This window comes from Medicago truncatula, chromosome 3, assembly GCF_003473485.1.
Source record: "Medicago truncatula cultivar Jemalong A17 chromosome 3, MtrunA17r5.0-ANR, whole genome shotgun sequence".
NCBI lineage: Eukaryota > Viridiplantae > Streptophyta > Magnoliopsida > Fabales > Fabaceae > Medicago > Medicago truncatula.
The window spans coordinates 42,066,109-42,081,711 of NC_053044.1; the positions used below are offsets into that span (position 1 = coordinate 42,066,109).

At 33.3% G+C, this 15,603-nt stretch overlaps 3 protein-coding genes across 4 annotated transcripts; 1 reads left to right on the plus strand and 2 right to left on the minus strand.

Annotated features, from left to right (window-relative positions):
- Nucleotides 1–941: 941 nt before the first annotated feature.
- On the minus strand, nucleotides 942–4,915 carry LOC11438521 (ELMO domain-containing protein A). Its single transcript, XM_013605767.3, has 9 exons — nucleotides 4,653–4,915; nucleotides 3,680–3,792; nucleotides 3,029–3,097; nucleotides 2,670–2,785; nucleotides 2,515–2,569; nucleotides 2,071–2,194; nucleotides 1,750–1,797; nucleotides 1,542–1,636; nucleotides 942–1,382 (listed from the first exon to the last, which is right to left on the minus strand). Exons 1-9 carry the CDS (start codon nucleotides 4,717–4,719, stop codon nucleotides 1,284–1,286), a joined length of 786 nt encoding a protein of 261 aa, XP_013461221.1. The 5' UTR covers nucleotides 4,720–4,915; the 3' UTR covers nucleotides 942–1,283.
- Nucleotides 4,916–5,990: 1,075 nt separating this feature from the next.
- LOC11438956 (probable arabinosyltransferase ARAD1) lies at nucleotides 5,991–8,991 on the minus strand. Of its 2 annotated transcripts, none has more exons than XM_039831607.1 (4): nucleotides 8,366–8,991; nucleotides 7,529–7,825; nucleotides 7,337–7,432; nucleotides 5,991–6,914 (listed from the first exon to the last, which is right to left on the minus strand). In XM_039831607.1, the coding sequence occupies exons 1-4, from the start codon at nucleotides 8,705–8,707 to the stop codon at nucleotides 6,495–6,497; spliced, it is 1,155 nt and encodes a 384-aa protein (XP_039687541.1). In that variant the 5' UTR covers nucleotides 8,708–8,991; the 3' UTR covers nucleotides 5,991–6,494. The 2 variants fall into 2 exon arrangements, with proteins under 2 accessions (XP_039687541.1, XP_003601797.1); XM_003601749.4 differs by having other exon boundaries at nucleotides 8,243–8,989.
- A 2,830-nt stretch (nucleotides 8,992–11,821) lies between these two features.
- On the plus strand, nucleotides 11,822–13,993 carry LOC11427020 (60S ribosomal protein L17-2). Its single transcript, XM_003601750.4, has 6 exons — nucleotides 11,822–11,978; nucleotides 12,133–12,173; nucleotides 13,015–13,245; nucleotides 13,375–13,477; nucleotides 13,567–13,634; nucleotides 13,727–13,993. Exons 1-6 carry the CDS (start codon nucleotides 11,939–11,941, stop codon nucleotides 13,790–13,792), a joined length of 549 nt encoding a protein of 182 aa, XP_003601798.1. The 5' UTR covers nucleotides 11,822–11,938; the 3' UTR covers nucleotides 13,793–13,993.
- Nucleotides 13,994–15,603: the final 1,610 nt, after the last annotated feature.

Sequence of the window (15,603 nt, forward strand, 5' to 3'; positions counted from 1 at the left end):
TATAGGAGAAAGCAACAATTCTAAAATGAATAATGCTGGATAAGATACTAGTACAAAGACCAATGGCGCAGCCATGACTAGCTATAAGCCATTTACACATTTCATCTTCAAACCACCCATGTATGGTTAGCAATTCGTGTGAGTGTGACTGGTTCAATTCCGTTCGTATGCATTTTTGTATCCCAACAGGCAACAACATTAGTACAAGAAATAGCATAAAAAATTCATGTAATTGAAGGCTGCACAAAAGATGGCACTCTCGACTTGTGTCTGTCTGTCATTCATGCGGTACATTCGTGGACCTACGTACGTAAATCTATGTACCGTGTATTGAAGGTGGGGGGGAGGAAAGTAAGAAAACGACGTTTTATCAATAAATTTTAATTGCACTAAAAGCACTAATAAATTTATAATAATGGCTGAAATGTCAAATTAACTAGCTAAACTTTGTTTTTTTAAGCAACACTTACGTTCCATTAATTACTTGCAACAGTTGATTAATGTCTTATTTCCCATTCTTATCTTTGGTACTGCTGAATGATATTATAAAGTGGAAAAATCTTAACCATTTTGTTTGCAAAAGTGTATTATCTTCCACTTCGTCAGCTTGTTACATTTTAGCTTCTTTGTAAGGCAAAATCAATAAGTGCTTATTATTGTAACAGTAATGATATACATGGGCATTCGTTTACATCCATGTCACATCGGGTTAATCACATGCAAATATGTAGTTATTAATTCAGTTGAGTATATGATTAATTTAATTCTTTGAAAATTGTGGCTAATTCGTATAGTTGAATTAACTACAATTTTAGTTGTGAATAGAATCTACTCAACTAAATTAACTATATATCTGACGTGATTAACAAAGTATCAGATATGTAGAAAAAAGTGGGTGTACATGAATCACTATTGTTCTTTTAAATTAGCTCTTGCTATCATTTACCAAATTTGACTGAGCATTTTCATCCAACACCACAATTCTAGAATGTTAAATTTTAAGGTCAAGCAAGTCTAAAAATCGACACAAAGAATGTATCAGTTCCAATCAATGACTCTAGAATAGTAGCATTACATTACTGGACTATAAACTCGTGTAACAAATTTGTTCAATTAGTTGATCCACATCATCTAGGCTTTCCCTATCAATGATTAGTCAAAACTCGCAAAGTGAGAATTTTTGTAACACTTCCAAAGGTGTTTGCTTTAGAGATATCGTAGCATGTAAGGAATGATGGGGATGAATAAGAGATATGCTAGTAATGATCAGCTTGAACCACTTTTCAAGAAAGAAGACGGTAAGAAGGCATGTCTTCAATCCGTAGAACATCATCAATCATCAACTCTTTTTCCAGCTGAACTCGTGTTGATTTCAAGATATCCTGTGATGATAGGAATGAAAAAGAAACAATTATTCAACCCCTTTGAAAGAGCCTCTTCAATAAAGCACACAAAATTTTACATATGAACATCAATTTTGAAATCCAGGACTAAGGTTAAAAGGAACTCATGAATCATATAACAAGTAGACGGATTCTCACGTTAAACTGCATGTACGTAGCGTTTGTCTCCAACCACTGTTTATCCATAACCACAAATGCCACACAATAAAGCAAATCAAATGCCCACTCATTTTCTGCAAATGTTGAGAATATATCATAAGAATGGTTATAATGCAGAGGACGAAATTGTGATCAATTTAGGTTTTCCTTCTCAAAACAAAATAAAACAATAGTTTCTAATTCTTACCTGACAGCATTTGTAGAAAAACTGTTCTTATGAAAGTCCTGGGTTTGGCTGCAAGTGAAGAAACTTCCCGGCATTAGCAGTATATTGTTTTCAATTTGAGTTTAATAAGAGACTCGGGCTACTAGACCCGTGTTTTAATTAAATGGGAAAATGTTAACAAAGCAAGTGTATAAGTGCACATTTGGATTGACGGTGAATCTGTCGGAATCACAATGTAGCACTGTGATTTTGTCAAATTCACCGCCAATTCCATACATGCATTAAATATCTTTGGAACACAATGCATAGTGATAGAAAGGCAGGCTCATCCACATGACATACTTGCTGCATCAAGGTCTAACATTTGCATAATCATGAAAGTAATATTTACGCCAGCAACAGCAAAGGGATACTCGAAGACAACTCCCTTTCTTCCTTGCTTCATCAAAAGATTCTGGAAAGAAGTCTGCAACACAAACAGAAACTTTAAGATAAATGCAAATAAGTTATTCGCAGAGTAAAGATCAAAGCTCAGGAGAGTTGGACCAAATAAAACTGATTAATTTTACCTAAAGATTACATCGACATTGGAAACCTGATATTTTAATTTTGAGTCTAAAAAAGATCCAAACCTCGATCCTCTATAGTCAATCTTACAATGCAGACAGCTATAGATTATTAGATTTTCTTCTTTCTTTCTTCATCTAACAGTTTGTAGTTGGCTGCACTGTATAGCTAACAGTAGACGATCCATTTTGAAAAGATTGCGATAGTTAAAATGCTTACGGAGAATGTCTTGGCAAAGAATAGGAGGTTCTCCAAAGATATAAAACCAGCACCTCTGTTTAAGAAATTGGTCCAAAATAGTAGGGTAAGTCAAAACTATGTCAAGAACAAAAACAACCTCAAAACATAGAAAGAGACTGAGCTAAAAATATAACCTGAAATCAGTAGATGGATCTCTTCCCTGCCATCCCATTTCTTTCCATTGATCAGAAATCAAGCCTTTGAGCTCATGACCAGGAAAGGAAGCAGACCAAAGAGCTCTCAAAGCATCCTGTCCTTGAAAGAATATAATAATGAGTGGCTTTTGAAATAAAGGTTAAAAAAATATGTGAAAGAATGTTAAAACTTTCAATACTGCTGAACTTAGTTTGAAGTTTGAACCAACCATTTTTCATGTCAATATGTTTTTCTGTATAAGTTTTGCTGAGAATAAGATTACAGCAAATCACTCAACAGAATATGCCTACTATGATGCAAAGTAAAATAAGGAAACACATATCAAGAATCTATATACCTGGTGATCAAGCTTTGAAGCATCAAAGTAAACTTTCATTCGGCGTTTTAGTCTTCTAAGTCTTTCCTCCTGAAAAAAATAAATTATAACTCATTTTTACCCAATGCTATCAGTCCTGAATAAATTTGGGACAAAAAGATATGTGGGAAACACAAACTCACATGTTTGGAATCAAATTTTGGATACTCGCAATAAACATTATTTCTGCAATAATCTCAGAAAACAAACAAGATTTCCAATTACATGCAAATTCTAGCTACATTACATTCATTTTTCCCCATATTTGCATCATAATCATGACATGCTGTACTACAACTAACGCAACCATCCAAACTTATAGATAGACATCAAATTGTTAAAAAGCGCCACTTTGGTAACTTCAATTATACCTTAGGAAGGTGGTTTTAACATTGAATGAAGGATATGATAAGCACAAAGAATAACTAATAACTAGCTGGAAGCTAGCATTCAAGGTTGTCCAGAGAATAACCAGCTGTTTCAACAGATTCAGGTAACTAATGATTTAATTCAAGTAGAAGAACAACACAAACCAAAACTAAGCACATTCCAGAAACTAAAAGCTTGAAAATTGTACAAATAATAATGAAATTAATAACAAAGTAGGCAAGTAATTAAGTAAAACACAAATACCTGTAAAGGAGTCAAATTAATGCAGATTGGTTGACAGTTTCCCTTAGGCTTGAAGCAAACACAAGTGAGTCCTTTACCAATCCAATAAGGTGAACCACATGTTGCAGCATCATCTGCATATAACCAATCAGAAGAGTTCCTCATTTCAACCCTCTTCTTTTTCACAATGCCAATATCACTAAGTTGAAGTATGGCCTTTATTATACAACAAGTTGATTACAAAGCAGGTAATCAAACAGTATAGTGGAGAAGAAAGTGTGGTAATTTTTCAATAGTTTGCATTGTCGTCTTTTGCCCCGACAAAACATAAAAAGCAAAATGACATAGACAAGCCATGAGCTATGGTGTATTGTTGGGAATTTGGGACCACATTAAGCCACGTGGACTCCATGTGATGTGTCACATAAAATTTAAATTATTTTTTCCCTTTTTCTTTGTCTTTTTATGCTTTTTTTCCATTAATTGTGACATTATTATTAAGTTAGATTAGTTTTGGTTTAGTTGTTTTTGGTTTGGTAACTCCTCGTACCCACCCACTCCCATCAGGCTTCTTGTTTATTCCCCCACTCACTTACACGCTGAAACAAGTAGTAACAACAAAACAACTCCATTAATAACCAACCCTGTCTTCTTATGTAGTTTGGTTTGACCAAGTTCACATTGGTGGGCCCTCCCTAGCCACCACGTATCTTTGATGATTGTTTACGTTACGAAACAAACAACACCGAATTTGGCACTGAAATTGATTACTATCTATCTCTACCTATCTATCTAGTTTTTGGGGTTGGTAAACATATTGGATCCTTCCAATTTTAAATCAAAGTTGATGTATATGTAATCAATACACAAACTTTACATTAGCTTTTGTTGATTCAAGGATGAGTATTAATTTTCAGTTTTTCTCTCATCATAGCAATGGATTAACATAAACAAGAAGAATGAAATGAGTTATACTTATATGATAGAAGATGACCTGAAGAGTGAGCAGTAGAGGAAGCTGATCCTAACAATGTTCGTTTGATTCTCAAGTGCTGCACCATAATCTTCAGTTGTGTAGTACAGTACTACTATGATGTAATAATACCCTGTTCCTAGTCCCTTGTAGAAGAACTAAAGTTTTATCGTGTTTCAGTGCCGTATGTATCCAAACGCGAAACAAAACAGACCTGGTGTTCTATTATCAAATGTGGATGTTTTCTCCTACTTGCAAATGGAATTTTGTTTATTTATTTCTTTATTATATTCATATATTTTATTTTTCTTGACGGAAGTTAAATGTAAAATAAATTATTTATGTGACGAAAACATAAACATATGAACTGTGGGTGGGTGTAACCGTCTCAAGAGAGAAAGGGAACAAATTATTTATGATAGGGTAAGAAAAATTGATCCCAAATTTGCAGTCAAACTGTCATAGTCAACAACGACCACTCACCATATATCAAGGCAAAAAAATATAATCATACGATGAAACTGAAGCTCCAAAAAACAGCTTCTGCATTGAATCTACCTCAGCTCGGCATGTTAGGAAAAAACTATTTTCAGCTTACAATCAAACATGCATTTAGTCTAGTTTAGACTTTGAGCTATGGAGCTGCAAATATAAATTGTTTTCACAAAAGACAATAGTACATAAATTTCACTGTGGTACTTTGTACAGCCTGTGTCCTTCAATCTAAATTGTTTCATAAAAGATGTTGAAGCATTTAGCATCGCCCTAATCGTTGAAGCACCTACAAAGACATTAATCATAAATTCATGGATCTCAAGGACCAACAAGACAACACATTGTTAAGCAGCAACTACATGCCCACCAATACTCTATAACCATATCCCAAGCAGAGTTGTGCCAGCAACATTCAATCTAACACTTTCTTTTTAACATTTACTTTTTATGAAGTTGAAATATTTGCAAGACTTTATGTTTTTCCATTTTCAAAATGGTTTAACCTACATATTTTCCACTTAATGAGTGAGTGCTAAGAAAGAAATTATTAGAATGAGTGTTGCCAGCACTCGATTATTTTGAAGCGCGGATATGTTTTGACGGGTATGCTTATTATAATTTATAGACAACCTCCATGAGAGTGTTCTTACAAACTCAGACTAATAGTAGGCCATTATCTCAACAAGAAACCAGAGTAAACAAGCCATTATATAAAAGATCTTGGGTTTGGTGTTTGTATGTCACCCTTAATCCTTAATTGGTAGATCATTTAAGTTGTCACCAACATTTGTCACGTGTCTTGAATTTGGAGATTTCCCTTCTTAAGCTTCATATTAGACTAAAAAACTTTCAAAGCAACGAACATCACATAGAAAATAAATTCCATAATCAAAGGAATTTTATTATTCTCTTTCAATGAATGAAATATGTACAAACTAATAGGTTGAATAACAGTAAACTGTTGTAATCTCTTTTTGTTGTTTATATGCCCTTTTCCCTTCTTTACTTACTGGCCTCTATCAGTCAGGCAGTAACCCTCAAAAACTTCAAAACCATTTTCATGTGGCATATGCACAAGCAGTGTTTGGCTTTTTGATAAATCCTGAGAGCACATCTTCTCACTTGGGCAACTAGTGTCCAGTTTCATCCAAAACAACCAGAAAGAAAAGAAGCCATCCGCACAGAGAATGTAGATGAATATCATGAATGCAAGTGAGGTGTCAGAGGCCAAGGACCAAAAAAATCACATATCAGAATGCTATCAAATCTCAGTTTAAATTTTTATATTTGAAGTGATCGTGTCAATATATTCTTCCCTTTCGGGGATGCCGCTGTAATTGGAGAACGGATGGATCAGAAATCTGAAAATCATCTCTTCCACCAATCTGGTATTTTAAGCCTTTGGCTCCTATGAACTGATTGTCTTATTCCTGGAAGCTTGTGCTTGATCTGTCTCCACAGCATATTTACAGCATCTTCCCTTTCTGGTGGATAATGGAATTCATAATGATGGGAGATGTTTTTAAGTTGCCTCCACATTTCAGTCCAGTTCTGCTTTGGAAAACTGCGAAGCTGATTGATCATGTAGCCAGGCTCCAGTGCTTCTTTGAAAGAAAAGAACAATGAGAACTGAGAGTAGTCAATCTCATTCTCAAATGGGAGTTCAATTTTATCACTCACAATAACAGGAACACAGTGACTCACGATTGCATCAAAAAGGCGGCAAGAGGAAGGTGTGTCTCCTGCTGGATGCAAACAGAATTTTGATGAACGCATCCCTTTAGATGACTGTTATAACAGAAGCAGGGCATCAATGATTAGTATAGTTAATTTTCTTGTCATTATCAACAAAAAGGACAGCGAAACAGAAAGATACAAGGAGGAAAAACAATCAGTTAACCATGATTCTCCCACTGCAAATCAGAAAAGATCACAGAAAATTTCAAGATCTATGCTCCCTCGTATTGGTGCATGCTTAAACACGTTCACATATGAAAGGTTTCAGTAGCAAAGGAACCGTCTAATGCTAGGACATACAAGTAAGAAATTTTCTTTACAGAAGTGGCAGTATTAGCTGAAAATATAATGAAGCATGTTCTTACGATTCAAAAACATTTCATTTTGATCATTGAAAACAAATAGAATCCCAGTATTTGAATCAAAGTAAAAACAATAGAAGTTATAAACATCATGCATAACTTACTTCATACCAATTTTATGTTTTCTCCTGTAGCAGAACTTCTTTCATAGTGAACATCATCAAAACCAGCTAATATCTTTGTGAATTTAGCACGAACAATGCCTTTCTGCAAACATGACACACCCCAAAAATCAAGTTGCCTGTAAGTATAAGGAAGTCAGCATTATTCCTTCAATTAAATCTCATCAACATAAATACATACATCCTTACGGTGTGTCCCCCCTCTGAAAAAAAGCAGTGTGGTGCGAGACTCAAACGGATCATGAGGCTCATCATCTACATAAGAATCTACGAAATGTACATATGGGGACACTACATCCTTGTTCAAATTAGATACACCTTTGGGGTAACGGCCAAAATCAACAACAACCTGAATAGACTCGTTCAGCTGATCTCGCAAGAACCTAAATGCATTGGGATGTGTCATAGGAAATATGTGGTCTCTACCTCCAGACCTTTGCCAATACTTTGATTGCCCTAATAATCCCATCAAATCAATCTGGAACAAGAAACAAGCCATGTTTAACACTAGCAGGTACACGAAAGAAACAACATAAGATTAAAAAATTAAAGACACACAGAAAATTATGTGTGCGTTTCGTCTCAATTTTGGATGGAGCAAATTTTATTTTGACATGTTTGGATGTTTCCAGTAAAATTGATTTTGCCTCGGGAATTGATTATAACTTGAGACTTGAATTTGTATCTTTCAACTCACTTCCACGTGAATATGTCCAAACATAAATCATTTCACATTCAACTCACTTTTAACTAAAGTCGACTTTACATAATCAATTCATTAAAAATCAATTTATGTCACATTCAGTTAGAGACAAATACACAAGCAACTTCTATGCAATACTACTGTTGGAACTTGCAATGACAGCAGACGAGTCGGGTTAAACGAATCAAATACCTGCAATTGATGATCAATCTCCGTTTCCGGATCCCTCATGTGATGGCCATGGGTATTAAAACTAAGCGAAGAAAAAAACGGAACAAAATACACATCAACAACCTCCGGATCCAAAACCCTTACCGCTTCACTTCCATTGCCACCACCGTTAAGAAGCGAACCCATCATCCAGTACTCTACACTATGCTGCCTCCTCAAACCCTGATTATCAGGCCACAGCGGATAATCAGCAATGGTCACCGGAGCTTCCGTTGTGTTCCGGCCGTCGAGCATTCCGACGTTGAACCGGCGAGGGAGATCGTACATGTAGACTCTTAATGGAGCTTCATCGGCGCACGGAGTAGTTGCAATAATCGACGGTGATTGTTGATAATAAGATCGAATGTCCAGTGTTCCGATTAAAATTGAGCATGGAATGAAGATCAGAAGCGCTAAGGTGAAAAAAATAACCACTTTACCTAACATTTTTTTTTTAATTTAATGATGTATATAATTTTCTTCTAATGAAAATTTGTAAGAAGATGCAGTGAAGTTGTTAATGGCGCAGTTGGTTCATTTACTTTGTATTTGTGGTCAGTGGCAATGTGGCATTCATTGCCCATAAATGTGTGGAAATGCATGTGCTGAAGATGCATTGCTTGGTTTGGAGGTTGAGTATATTGGTGTTTGTTTGCATCAAAGTAATTTGATTAGCATGTGTTAGCCACTATTTTCGAGTCTTGTTCATTGCGCATGAAACGGAAATGCGGTGGATAACTTCTTCAACAAGGGAAGAGGATTTAAAAATGGGGAATTTAATGATTCAAATATAGAAAAGAAAATATTGAAATGTGTGCATTGTATTTAATATTTAACTTTTTAATCATTTAAATGTATAAAATTTTAGAAAATGTTTCTTCTTTTAGGTTTATTAACACTACCCTTTAAAAATTAGTTTTCAAATTAAAGTTCGTGTTTAGTTTAGGTGTAGTTGTGATATATTGACTCTTTAAAAAACAATGTGATATATTCACAATCACATGATACTTCGAAATTTTTAATTTTTTTTATACACAATGATTTTTTATTATCCTAATTGCATAAATAGAATTCCATTATTGTAGGACACCCTTTTTGCAAATACCAAAAATATAACACTAAACCTACTATTTAAGTAATCCTTCTCTAATCTTGGCCATTGAATTTTTAAATAATATATCAAAGGTGAAAAACTCACTTTTGTATGGTACCCAAAAATATGGACTTGTGTATACTAAATGCCATCCTTGTTTAGACAAACGACAAGTTGCTTGAAAAAACAAATTCTATTAAAGAATTTTGGTGGAACAGTTATTGATCACGTTATACTTACTTTATGATCGAACTTTGGATTAGCGGATCCCATTCTCCGGGAGCATTAACACCGGAAAAAAAAAGATATAGTTAGATGAAATTGAGTCACCAAACCTTTAGAAAAATGTGAATGCAAATATGCTTATAAGTATTTTTTTACTCCAAAAATCTTTCATACTTTAGAGTTTAGACTATGATATTATCTTGTCAATCTAATTTTTTCTTATAAAAAAATTGATAGTAAGTCGGAACACTTTAACGATACACAGGAACATTTCATTTCATAATGTTATAAGAAATTAACAAACTAAAATTTTAAATACTTGCAAGTTGCAATCTAATGTCTTCCACATATGATGGGTGGTAAAGAATAATGAAAAATCCATGATCTCTTAACATGCTTAAAACACAATAGTGGAATACAAATAGCTATAAAATTCATTCACAAAAATATCAAAACAAAGTGAATCGAATGCATTGTTAATATGTCTTTCTAACAAATTCAATTTCTTGTTAGTATGAACACGAGCATCAATTAGAAGAAGCATGTCACTTGGGGTGTATTGGATTGAGATTTTAAAAGACTCTTTTGATAGAAAAAATCTTGAAAATTTTAAAAGACTTTGTTGAATTGTATTGATTTTGTGGGATTTTAAAAGACTTTTTTTGAAAGACTTTTTACAATCAAGATTCTTGCAAGATTTTAATGGATTCATGATATAGATTTTAAAGGATTTTAAAGATTTTAAAAGGGTCAATAAATTTAAAGATACGGTACAGATCAAAAAATCTCAAAAACAAAAGTACAGTTATAAATCAACCGAAAAAAAAAACATTGAATCAATGAGTGTAATATTTCTTCAAAAAAAAGACTATTAGATAATATACTACTAGCAGGTTGATTGATCTTAAAAATTCTGGACATATGATATCAAAATAAATAGACCTAAAAATAAGTTATGTTAGTTTATTGATTATAATAATTTGATTGAAAAATGCATGTTACATGTAGAAAAATGCAAAAAATTATTATAATACCAATGAACGTAAAGTTGTGATTTTTATAATAATTTGATATATAGGTAGATGGTAAATTAACCACAAGATTATACAGTACATTCTTTTTTTTAATGAACGTAAAAATTATGTTAAGAAAAGTGCAAGTTAGAGGCATGATGATTTCGACAATACAAAATATATAATCTGCCATTGTTACAGTAGAACAGAAAAGAATTTGAAAGAAACATAAAAAAAAAAAAAAATATTTGGAAGAGTATTACAAAATCTCAAGGCTATGTGTGGGAGATAGAAAAATCTCAAGGCTAGGTGTGAGATTGTTAGTAGGTACATTTTACACTAAACAATCTCACAAAATCCATTACTCACAACAATCCATTAAAATCCGTATAGTTTTGAATACCAGTAGACAATTTTTAAGTTATGCAAAATCTCAATTGAATACCGCTGAATTTCATTGAACTCATTAAAAAATCTTGAAAATCCTAATTGAATACCACAAAAATGTTTTACATTCCTTAAAAATCTTGATTGAATACCACAAGACTTTTATAAAACAAAAAAGTCTTTTAAAATTATTTGAAATCTTAATCCAATACACCCCTTAGTATTTGGCTCACCGCCACAACCACTAAATACACTAGATTTACAAATTAAAGAGGTTGAATAAATAAACATATATTTGTATTTGGAGTAAAATTGAGGTGACATCGCACGGTAGCCCTGAAGTTTCATTTGGCAGCTTCATAAAATTTGCAACAAACATGCATTTGGACACAATATTTTTCATCCTATCATTGACAAACATGCAATTTTTTTTTTGTGTCCGGGGTTTGAACTCCAGACATTGCATATATTATGCACTGTCCTGCCAACTAAGCTAAGTTCACGAGGGCTATTGACAAACATGCATTTGCAGCATATAACAATAAATAAACCTTAAGAAAAAAAGGTTTTAAAATCTGGTTAAAAAATAAACCTTCAAATAATGAAATTGGTCAACTTAATCTTTAAAATATATGAAAATTAAATTGATGGATCTTATATACTTTAAAAATTAGTTATTGTATTTTTTTACAAAATAATTATCCTTCAAAAAACTGTTATTATATTATCATAAAATTTAGAGGTTAAATTAGAAAGATATCGATATTTTGCAGCCCAAGATCAAATTTACATCCAGCAATACAATATGGGCCGGGTCCATAAAGTCCAAGCTAAACCCATCTTCTTTATAATACAACAGGGTACCATTTATATATAAATAACGAAAAACCCTAATCTGCTGAATCTTCTCAGCCTCCTTCCCACAATCGTGTTCATTCCTAACGAATTAGCAGAGCAGCCATGGTGAAGTACTCCAGAGAGCCCGACAATCCCACCAAATGTAAATCCTCTCTCAATTTCTTCTTTCATAAATTTATTCTTTATACATCTACTGTTTGTGTTTTTTTTTTTATTTGTTGAAAAGAATGTTTGCATTGTTGTGTTGATTTTAGATCAATTTAAACCTAATTTTTTGTTTTGATCTTTAATTGCAGCAACCAAGGCCAGAGGTGCTGACCTTAGGGTTCATTTCAAGGTACTTAATTCTGTTAACTTTTGTTCATCAGTTGTAGAGATAGATCATGATATGAGATTGTTAGGTTTTAGAATTTCATGTAATTTTTGTATGCTCACCGATCGGCCAGAATTGATGGCCCTTATGCCAATAATGAAGTTTTTGCTTATTATTCATTATCCTGTCAAGGTAGTTTATGAAAACAAGCTTATGAAAAACAGCTTATGAAATACAATTTTGGTTATTGAGAACTTATGAATTAATGTAAAAGAATATTTATTTGCATAAGCTGGTTTTCGTAGGCTCAAAAATAAGCCATTCCAAATCGACCCTTTGTCCTATAGAGAAGTTGCATTTTGTTTGCATAAGTGCTTATATCATATAATTGGTTTTTGTGTAAGCAATTTTACAACAAAAGATAAAATAAAGTCATTGTTTTATTTGTAGCTATAAACTTTTTTTGTGAAGTATCCTTTGAGAGCATAGGGAAATAAGCTGAACAACTTATTGTAATGTCACAATCTGTTTCCATATCTTCTCGTTAGATTCTCATTAGTGCTTATATCAGTAGATAAGTTTAAATTGGTCATTCCAAACATGCCCTTCATATGTATTTATTTTTTAAGTACTTGTTTTTTGATAGTTTAATATACTCCTTTAAACCCAACCTGAGTTGACACGATGGTGTTGGCTTGAGGTCTTGTTGTATGCTCTTCTCAAGGTCTCAAGGTTCGAATAACTCGGTGTCAATTTTGGTGGACTAGTTTGGTTTCTTAAAAAAAAAAATATAGACTCCTTTAGTTGTTTTTGTTCTTAGTATGATTTTTCAAAGACTTACGGTTGTGTCTATTTTACTGTGCAGAACACCAGGGAAACAGCGTTTGCCATCAGGAAGTTGCCCCTGACCAAAGCCAAAAGATACTTGGAAGATGTTTTGGCCCACAAACAGGCTATTCCTTTCAGACGCTTCTGTCGTGGTGTTGGAAGGACTGCCCAAGCAAAGAACAGACATTCTAATGGGCAAGGGCGTTGGCCTGTCAAGTCAGCTAAATTCATTCTTGACTTGCTTAAGAATGCTGAGAGTAATGCTGAAGTATGTCTTCTATTTCTAATTTCTTATTCTTTTTATTTGGTAATGAGCTTTGTATCATGTATTCTATTTGCAGTTTGATATGTTTAACCGGCTTTCACTCACATTATTTGTTTAATTGTTCACTTCTAGGTGAAAGGTTTGGATGTGGATGCTCTCTACGTGTCCCATGTCCAGGTCAATCAAGCTCAAAAGCAAAGAAGACGTACCTACAGGGCTCATGGAAGAATCAATCGTATGTTGCACTATTCTTATTCTTGTCTGGATAGATTGTTGTGTTTTTGCATTCTTATACTTATATACTGGCGGTTTTTATTTTGGCAGCCTACATGTCATCTCCTTGCCACATCGAGCTGATACTATCTGAGAAGGAAGAGACTGTCCAGAAAGAGGTATTGGGTCGTTATTATGCTTCTATGTATGAATTTTCATCTCCACTCTAAAGAGGGTGTTTTATCAAACTTATTTGTTGTTGTTCCTGTAGCCCGAGACCCAGTTGGCAACAAACAAGAAGAAGTCTCAAGCTGTTCGAAGTGGTGCTTCATCATAAATTGTTATTGGAGGCAATAGTTGAGACCCTTTATTTATAGATTATGTCAGTTTTGTTGCACTTTCTCAGTTATGTTTGTTATGAGCTGTTTTTGAAGTTTGAGCAGCAGTTTTTGTTTCGTATTCAACTATGGTTTATGTTAATTGACTTGCTTGGAAAATTCTATGGTTTTAATTGCATGATTGATTTAAGTTTTGTTTACCTGGGTCTCGTAAAAATACCCGTCGATTGAGTTTTGCACGTCCTTTTCTTGTTTGTGTTAGGAGAGTGGTGACTTTTTCTTGATTTTCTAAAAGGGTGCCTTAATCTTACTTTCCTCATTGTTGCCGTTCCTTCTTTTTTTTCCTGATTATAATTTGGTTAAAAACTGTTTCAGAATCGAATCAAATGACAAATCAGTTTAATAAATAATTTTTTGATTGGTTTTATTGACTGAATAAAAGTTGTAGCTCAATTGAGCAGAGGATTATGTCACACCTTAACTTAAAAACGTTAGGGATGGATTATCCGTGATCATGATACATTGTTAAATTAGTTTGAATTACATGTCTTTCATCTATTTTTTTTGTATAATAGTTGCGGAAATTTGTATTTAGCAATGAGCCTTGCTCTAATAACGCATACTCCAAACGCGGATACAATGTAATTTGTATTCGATCGGAGGTTTTTTTTTTTTTCTTCTTTCTTTTCTTTTTCTTTAACAAGAATGAGATAATACAGCGGGTAGTGGCTTGAGTCATCCTATGAGGTTATTCTGCTTTTTTTATATGTTGATCAAACTTCCATATTTATATATAAAGCTGGCCGCTTTTCTGTCAAGTTTGTTTAATTACTATATTGTCTTTAAGCTACGAAGTAAATTACTCAAGAACTATTATTCTGTCTGTTACAAAATATAAGCAGTTAAAGAAAGTTATGTATTTGAATTATATATTTGTGTAACTCACTTTTGCTTGTATTTTATACTGAATGAAGTATGTATTTTAAGTTTTTATTGTGTTATACAGCGTTCAAAGTTACATAAATATTTTAGGTACTAAGAAAAAGTGTAATTAAAACTTCAAATAACACACAAGATTGCACTTTGTGAATATTTTTCATCTCAAATTCTTCATTTAACTCTATTCTGCATCCCTGTGTGGTTGTTAAAATGCTTGTGTGGTATGCTAATAATTTTGACTGTGGGCCATTTGGATCGGCTTATTTGAGCGGTTGTTTGTATCACTTATTTGAACTAATCTTTTGACAATGAAAGATAAGCGCTTGAGCCATAAGATACAAATAAGTTGTTTATCCAAACATACCCCATGTATTTTCTTTCTTGTTTAACCTTGTATACAAGTTTTTTTTTTTTTTTTTGTATAATGATTGATTATTCCATATCCAATCTGGAACCCTCAAATCGTAAAAATAAATCGAAGTAATGGATAGTCTCCTATTCCTAATTCCTATTGTACAATAACATAATATTTTTCAAAACAAATGAAACTCAAAAAATATTATTTCCTACCGTTCCAACCCCTTACTAGGCAACCATCTCCGAAATTTGAACAGAGCAAAGGCTTCTGTAAGTTTGTAAGCGTGAAATCCAACTATATGAGTCATGTTTGTTAGTCTTTGTCGTCGAAATTGTTATATGACTTAAGGCCTAAGTGGCGTCTAAACTTCCGTGCATCATTTTTTTTTTTTTGAAGAGAAACAAAACTTCTCATTAACTTGATGCGGTCAGTAAATCAAAAGCCACAATTGAAGAACTACAAGATGGAGTATCTTCAATCCAAACATAATTACAACAGGAAGAAAGAGCAAAG